The sequence below is a fragment of the Limulus polyphemus genome, unplaced genomic scaffold (genome assembly GCF_000517525.1).
Source record: "Limulus polyphemus unplaced genomic scaffold, Limulus_polyphemus-2.1.2 Scaffold135, whole genome shotgun sequence".
Lineage (NCBI taxonomy): Eukaryota > Metazoa > Arthropoda > Merostomata > Xiphosura > Limulidae > Limulus > Limulus polyphemus.
In genome coordinates this window covers 657,831-666,712 of record NW_013665745.1, presented here as the reverse complement: position 1 = coordinate 666,712, position 8,882 = coordinate 657,831, and the positions used below count along the sequence as shown (strand labels likewise).

General features: G+C 34.3%; 1 protein-coding gene across 1 annotated transcript in view; it reads left to right on the top strand.

Annotated features, from left to right (window-relative positions):
* Window positions 1-5,137: 5,137 nt before the first annotated feature.
* The window catches only part of LOC106474017 (band 7 protein AGAP004871-like), a 209,006-nt gene continuing 205,261 nt past the window's right edge, over window positions 5,138-8,882 (top strand). The window contains exon 1 of the mRNA XM_013934706.2: window positions 5,138-5,416. Coding sequence (XP_013790160.2) covers window positions 5,350-5,416 — 67 coding nt within the window. The 5' untranslated portion in view covers window positions 5,138-5,349. The remainder of the gene's footprint in view (window positions 5,417-8,882) is intronic.

The following is an 8,882-nucleotide window of genomic DNA, read 5'->3' as shown; positions in this document are numbered from 1 at the left end:
GTGGAGAATTAGGCTATGAAATTATATTAAACGTTTCTCCAAAAATAATTAAAAGGCTTTTTTTTCCCTTCTGTTTAAACCTTAAAATATTAGTTTCTGAGTCCTAAACAGATAAACGAACACACTTTCAAAACACGAAATAATATACAAAACTAGAGACGAACAAACCGGAAACTCAGGAACCACACAATTATACTGTCCAACATTTTTCTAGTATAAATTAGTAATTAATTCGAAATCAGATTTCACAAGCAAGACGTGCTTTTTTGTTTTGTTTTTTCAATCACGTAAAAAAAAAAATCAGCTTTCGTCAACGCTATGCTTAAATTCACAGATTTTTAAAACGCTCGCCGAGTGTCTAATGAACAATAACATCATGTATGTATTGATGTCGCATGAGGTAGTGATGAAAGAAGCATGACTGCGAGGGCTCGCGCTCCTTTCTTTGTTTTTCGATTCCAACCATGTGGGAGTTGTTTTGAAGAAAGAGAATAAACTAAGGTCGAATCCTGATTTATGATAGGCTGGTTGAATGAGCAAGATCCACAGTCAAATGTGTTTTCTTCTGGTTCCAGAAGCGAATTATTCTTCCATTTAGACATGTCTTTCCTGTCTAGCGTTTCAAATGAAGGTTCATGCTACACTCCTTACGTCATCAAATTACTGTCCTTACACTTTATTCAGTTGAAATTAGTAACAAGGCGACTGACTGCCTAGGTATCAGTTAGAAAGGATATTGATATATTTCTTTTGACTTGCTCATGGAAAGGCTGTAACTCAGTCAGATAATCTAGAACTAAACATAGAACCTACTTTTGTATCCTATACGTACATTCACAAATAAATGTAAAAGTTTTATTGAGCATTGTTTACAATGAATCCATATTTCAACTCATAATATAATTCTTTTAGAATATTTGATTAAAATACACCCATTATAAAAAAATAGCTCAGACATATAAAAATCTGATAACAGAAAAAACTGACTTGAGGTTAATCTCTCCTCAACTGCTCCTTTTGTTATGCACAGAACAAACGATAAGTTATGGGTTTTTAACTGTCTTTGTGTTTTTTTTTTTATAATCGTTCGATATATTTCTTGAAAATTCTTATATATATATATATATATTATATCTGTGTATAATATAAATTGTCTTTTTTCGACTTTAATATTTTGAATACATGCAAGAATATTTTGTTGGCACATTATTGACTGTTTCGCCACTTCCTCTGACTTAACTTAGGGCAAGGATTTTGTCTTTATTTATTTCCGAGAAAAATAAAATAAACTAACGCACTAGGAAATAGCAAAACTTATACAAAGTGGCATAATAGTAGGTGTTCTATTGTGGTGCGAGCGGAATATGGCCTAATGGTTGGTGTACCGGACTGTGAAACTGAAGTTCCAGTGCTCGCGCCTCGATGTCACAAAAATGCGCTGTTGGTGTGTTATAAGAGTGACGGTCAAATCCAACTATTCGATCAGAGTAACCCACTTTGAGACTAATAATGGCTGGAGACGGCTTGAATGGGTAATGAAGGAAAACTTTAATATAAGTTTAACATAACAGCAAGTGTACAACGTTTCGACAAGGTTTTGTCATCAACTTATATTAAAGTTTTTCTTCATTACCCATTCAAGCCGTCTCCAGCCATTATTAACCCAAGAGTTGGCGATGGGTGACATTGACTAGCCTATAAATTCAGAATTAGGGACGGCTAATGAGGACAGCCCTCGAGTAGCTTTGCACGATTATCCAACACAAGCTGGTTAAATAGATTAAATATTAAAATAAATTAAACATTCATAACTAGGATAGCTTTTAAACAAAATGTGATCTCACATTACAACATATTCTGGACGACATGAAAAATGTTAGTACGTAATCACATCCTATTACCATATTTTTGCTTATCCATAGGAATAAGGACGACATTAGGAAGAGTATTATGACAAAGTTTGGAAGAGCTAACAGAACTAGTATTTATTTTATATCTAATTTTGAAATAAGCCAGTTTCCTTAAAGAAAAAAATTACGAGGAAAGTTAATGCTGTTATTGTCATTAAAAATGCCAAATTATCTACGAAGTTACGTTTATTCTGTTTTTCACTATCGCCCTAACCATAGAACTTTTATAGAACTAGACAGCGTCAGGTCTTCTGAGCTTTTGCCAAGACCTTGGACACGCACAGTCATTAAAGTCATTGGTGGCAAAAGCACCACGGCAACTATAGAGATCGATCTGTAAAGTTTAGGAATATGGCGTATTCCCTGTACAGTAAGTACAATATAATTTGTTGTATGATGTGTATTTCTTTGTCAGAAAACTGTAATAAAAACTGTGAAGCGAAGAGCTTGTGTTACACATATTTGTATCTGCGTTTTCACAGTTTTGTTAGTTAATTTTCATTGTTCAAAGTTCCATTCAGGCTTTTACTTGCATTTCTGATGGCAATATTGTTGCTAGAGATTGTAGTAATATGGGTTTGTTTGCTTTTGTTGTTTTTTTGGTAGTTAAGTCCAGAGCTATACAATGGGCTATCAATGTTGTGCCCTCCACTGGTATCGAAACCCGGTTTCTAGCGTTATAAGTCCGCAGACTTGCCACTGTGCTTCTGGGGGGCGTAGTAATACGAACTATGATAAATTGTTATTTTGTAAGAACCATTGTTAACAATACTTCCATTCGGAGTGGATTACGAAAGTGGTAATTAGTTTACAAGAAGGAAGTCAACCTGTGAATAAACCGGAACAAACGCAATGGAGAAGAAATGTTAACAAATCATTTTCAGAAAATAATATTTATACTAAAAATAATACCAATTGTAAAAATAATATTGATAACGGTACATGTTCTTGGCAAACTCACTTTCATTGAATGTATACCAAAACGGCTCCACAAAATTCTAAATAACCCACGAGTATCACGCAGAAAAGGATAGTGAACGGCGAGCTTTTTACCACAAGTGACGTCAGCATGACGTCAGTGAGCACAGTTTGATCTCGGCTTCAGCCGCTGTAATGGTAGTTGTGTTGAGTATGCACAGTTTAGTTCTATAATATGTTTATGGACCTAACTGTGTTGGTGAGAACTGATGATATTTTTTTACATAATTTCAGTTAATATGTTTGTTTTTAAAAACGTCCAAATCCGAAAGATGAATAAGCGAAGAATTCAATGTCTAAGTGTGAAAGCTTTGAAACCGCCAAACATTTTATTGAAAGAGTGTAGAGATAACTTTTAACACTTGTTTATCGTCGGATATACAGAGTATAATACCTATGGTTACAACGTTTCACCAGATTAACCTGGCGTCATCTGGTAGAACAACTAGAAGTTAAGTTAACCTGGCGAAACCTAATTGTGCGTAAACCTACTTGAGGAGTACCTGCGCTAGCCGTCCCTAATTTAGAAGTTATAGATTATAGGGAAGACAGCTAGTCAACACCACCGGGCCCGGCATGGCAAGGTGGTTAGGGCTCTCGACTCGCAATCTACTGGTCGTGGGTTCAAATCCCCGTCACACCAAACATGCTCGCCCTTTCAGCCGTGGGGACGTTATCATGTAACGGTCAATCCCACTATTCGTTGGTAAAAAGAGTAGCCCAAGAGTTGGCGGTGGGTGGTGATAACTCCTCCCCTCTAGTCTTACACTGCTAAATTAGGGACGGTTAGCGCAGAGAGCCCTCGTGAAGCTTTGCGCGAAATTTATAATAAACCAAACCAATCAACACCACCCACCCTCAACTTTTGGGTTACTTTAATCGAATAGTGAGATTGACCTTCACATTATAATGCCCTCATGGTTGAAAGAGCGAGCATGTTAGGTGATGGAACTCGAAACCACAACCTGTAAGTTGCGAGTCGAGCGACCTGAAGAATAGGTCATGATAAACAATAAACTGTAATTATTAGACTCCCTAGACCTGAAAAAACAAAACAGACAAGATATCAAGCTACATAAACTTTTTTTTACTTGTATTGGAGATGTAGAATGTTCTAATTTAATAAAGACTCAGTGAAAAATGCTTTCTAATTTTTGATTGAAATGTAATTGATCCATGTTCATAAAAACAAGTTCAAATGACTTTTGTTATTTCAAGCCACTTGTTTAATAATAATTCCACAATTTTATTAACAATTCCGTGATGGTTGTTTGAAAATCATCATTCGAGCCTCCAGTTCCCGAGAAAAGGTTGATGTGATGGTTGTTTGAAAACCATCATTCGAGCCTCTAGTTCCCAAGAAAAGGTTGATGTGATGGTTGTTTGAAAATCATCCTTCGAGTCTCTAGTTCCCGAGAAAAGGTTCATGTGATGGTTGTTTGAAAATCATCCTTCGAGTCTCTAGTTTCCGAGAAAAGGTTGATGTGATGGTTGTTTGAAAACCATCATTCGAGTCTCTCGTTCCTGAGAAAAGGTTGATGTGATGGTTGTTTGAAAATCATCATTCGAGTCTCTAGTTCCCGAGAAAAGGTTGATGTGATGGTTGTTTGAAAACCATCATTCGAGTCTCTAGTTCCCGAGAAAAGGTTGATGTGATGGTTGTTAGAAAACCATCATTCGAGCCTCTAGTTCCTGAGAAGAAAGTTTATTAAAACTTCAAGTACTGTAGCAAACAAGACATTTCGTTTATGATATTGTTGTCACAATATAGTCACGCAACATAAAAGTAAACGTTATAATTAAATACACTAGGAAAGACATTTTCTTGTTCTATTCGATAAAAGTGTTTAGAAAACCTACATATTTCAGTTTTCTGCACATTGATATTGAAAGTACACTTTAACAAAAGAAGGAATTTCATGATTATTTTGAAATATATTTTATTTGCAATAACTTACTCGCAATTCTGTCTCCATACTTCTGATATGTTTAAATATTAATTTTCCATAGCCTACATTCCTTTCGGAATATAACTAATATTATATTTCTATATATATAAATAAAGAACTAATATTTAAGATATTTCATAGAATATTTTTTCCCACTTTTAATATGTGATAAACAAATTTGCCGAAATTTTGAAGAAACCGACGCTTTCGTCTAAAAGAAATCCGCAATTCTTGTCGTATCACAGTATAGCAGACTGTGAACGATTCCTATGTTACTTGTGCGCTGTGGATCAATACGTTCAGGAGTTCCGTATTTTCCCGTTCCGCTTTTCGTGTTATCCGACTTCGTGTGAGAGCCATCCCGCGTTTATTATTTTGTTTACACGGTGTAAGGCTTACACTGAACGAATGAAATAAGTCTAAATATACTGCACTTAGATTCCTCCCACCAAGAAGCCAAGCTGAATACGTGTAACGGAGAAGAGCCCTGTCTTACTCTTCAGGTCAGCAAAATGTCTGGCAATCCGAAGGACATATGTGATGACAGCGAGCCAGCTGAGGAAGGCGCCTGTGGTGGTGGTGAGTTTGCTTTCACCAAAGTGGAAATTTTGTACTATGTTGTTACAGGGTTTAGATGGTAAATGAAACTGTACGAGACCATATAGAAATATTTTGAAAAAAATAATATGCTTTTATAAATCAAGAAACCGTTAAATATTCCTCAATATTAGCTTTAATTGTTAGCCAAAATGAAAGGACACGTGAGAAACTTCAAGTAAACCAAACTAAAAAGTTGATACAAGAAGATGTAGCTACGGATAAACCGATTTAAAACTACATACATAGAAGCAGACCTAGAAGTAATAACTAAAAGAAGACAGTTTGTTTAACTGAATGTATGGAAATGTTAATGTCCCTAAGTAGTTTTTAACACGAACATTTGTCATCAGTAATTGTGATAGATATAGTGTCATCTAAATTTGTTAGACGGAGATTCAATAACAGTCACAACTAACCCTTTAATTCTAAACCTGATAGAAAAGAATGGATAAAATAGAAGAGCTTTCGGACGACAGTGTATGATACACACAATATGCTACATAGCGTGTTCGAAATCACAGAGAGCAACACTGAGTAACTACCAAAAATGTCCAACTGAATTCTCTAATATATCATCCCTTCAAATTTTTAAAATAATAAAGAAATAACCTGTACAAAGAATAAAGAAATACATTCACATGTTGGATTTATGTATACCTCGCAACACTTATATTTACAAATCAACATAAAAATATTTTTAAGGAAAAAGACAACTAAACAAACCTCGCTCGTCGTGACATAGATTAGATATACCTGTGCAGGGTCTCCGAAAGTGTTCTGTTTCAAGACTAAATAAAACAAAAATTAAGAGTAACAAATATTTTTATTTCTTGTTTTTGAACTTTATATGTCATGCTGTGTTGTAGCCTACAAAGTGCTTAATTCTTCTCATGATTCATGGCAAGCGCACGTTTTACTGACGTCACGATAGTAAAAATTGCAACTTTAATCGTCCCTTGTGTGACGTTATTTTAGTGTCTAGTGACTGACAGACAAACAACACATTACTGTATATTCGTACGAGTGGTTAAAACAGGCAGCCCTTGGCCCCCTTTCGGGGAAGTCATGGCAACTAGTATTGCAAATTCACTGTTAGCCACAAATGTTTGTTTTTGTATCTTGTTTTTATTACTTCATTTCAAATTCTGGAGTATTTGTTTACAATGAATGAGAAGTATTTTTTTAAAGTAAGATGTTTTCTGGTTTTTTTTGTTTTTTTTTACATTTCCTTGTGTACAATAGTATAGTTTAAGGCATATAGTTAAGTATCTACATATATATATATATATATGATCCACTGAATAAGAATTGTTCTGTTCAAATCTGCGACCATCTATATGATCCATTGAATAAGAAACGTATTATTCAAACCTGCGACCATATACATATGATCCATTGAAAAAGAAACGTATTAGTCAAACTTGCGACCATCTATATGATCCATTGAATAAGAGGCGTATTAGTCAAACCTGCGACCATTTTTGATCCATTGAATAAGAAACGTATTAGTCAAACCAGCGACCATATATATGGTCCATTGAATAAGAAACGCATTAGTCAAACCTGCGACCATTTTTGATCCATTGAATAAGAAACGTTCTGGTCAAATCTGCGGTCAAATACTGAAACGATAAATAAATTTGATATACTGGTGCTAAATATTGTATTTTCCTCGGTGATCATGCTTTTTCTGCCTCTTTCTTAACAATATCCCTGTGGTGATGTTCCACGAGATCAAACCTCTTCGGAAACCAGCTGTGTATTGTCTAACTCCTTTTGTGTGGTTTTCCAAGCAGCGCACGCCTAAGAAAACCAATGACACAGAAGTCCACTGGAGCTACGTCGGGATTGCTTTTATTTCAGTTTCTTGGGTTATTTTTTCACAAAAACAACCGTTAATTTGGGTGGGGGGATTGAAAGCTTGTGAACATTTGGTTTGTGAGCCTTCATGTGCTTCAGCCCCCAGTGGCACAGCGGTATGTTTGCGGACTTACAACGCTAGAAACCGGGTTTCGATACCCGTGGTGGGCAGAGCACAGATAGCCCATTGTGTAGCTTTGTGCTTAACTTCAAACAAACATCTGCTTCAAATCTTTACTTGTTAGCGGTACCCAGAATAACAACCAACTTTATTGCTTTGGCATTTTTGGTTCAGATGATTCTCTGTTGTAAACATAGCCTTCACTTTGCTAATAAAACTGTTAGTCCTGATTGTGCTACGCGAACTTTTAACTTCCTTGGAAAATATTGAAGTTTTCATACTTGGAAACATTGTGTATTTTGGTTCGACATCCTAAGAAATCTCGCTTGATGATTTTTTTTTTCAGAAAGAGTGGTTACAAACTCTCTCAGCCACCGATTACGTTTAGAAGACATTTTACAAAGCACAGTTTGCTTACACATGCAAAACAGGTCGTCGCTTCCGCAGTAAAATAATAGATAAATTAAATGCGTTTATATTATCTATAAGTGATTTTCTGTACATGGTGCACGTGTAATTGTTTTACTGTTTTTTTTTCTCAAAATACTTTAATGTAAATATGAGAGTTATTTTTATTTGCCAAAAAACTTGTATTAAACTTATTTAATAGCTTTTAAATTTTAATGCTTTCTTTAATCCACAGCAAACAGTTTAGTGATGTAAATAATATATTTTATGTTGTCGAAAATGTATCCTAATATAACTACAACTTGGAAAAATATCACAATTTCTGTAAACTTATTTATCATATTTTTTTTTAAGCTAGAGAATAAAACAAAAATTCAAAAATTATGCTAATAGACATTAATAAAGGACACTTAGTGTTAGCGGTGGATGGTGCTGACCTGCCGCCATCCCTCTTGTCCAACAGTTCAAATTTAGGGATAACTATGAGCAGATATCCTTTGCATAGCTTTGTGTGAAATTCTAAAATAAACCAACAAACTTATAACCTTTACAATATAAAAACGCTTTTTCCAGTCAATTTCAAACAAGCGGATGAAGGCTATTGAAATTTTACATACAAGATTCAGTCATTCACAGAAAAAAGTCACCTCAATTTTAATTTAATTAGACATTAAAAAAACTAAGCATAACACTAATTATATCAACATACCAACCTAATCAGATGATTTGATGCTTTATAACTTGAAAAAAAATCAGTTGTTTAAGCATTTTATCTAATTAAATTAATTTATTTGTAAAACTTTTTACAACTCTTTATTTTTTGTTTTTTAGTTGATTCTTCGCGTGCTTCAAATGTTTTTGATTGAGAACTTCTTTAATTTCATTTTAAACTATATATATATATATATATTAGTTATACGTAAACTTACTTTGATATTATTTTAACTTTTATACAAAAATAACCTAGTTTTCGTTCGTTCCTTTTTCTGTCATTATTTTAATTTGTTCTTTAACCTAAACCTAAAACTATTCATAATTATTGTTTAGTTAAATAAC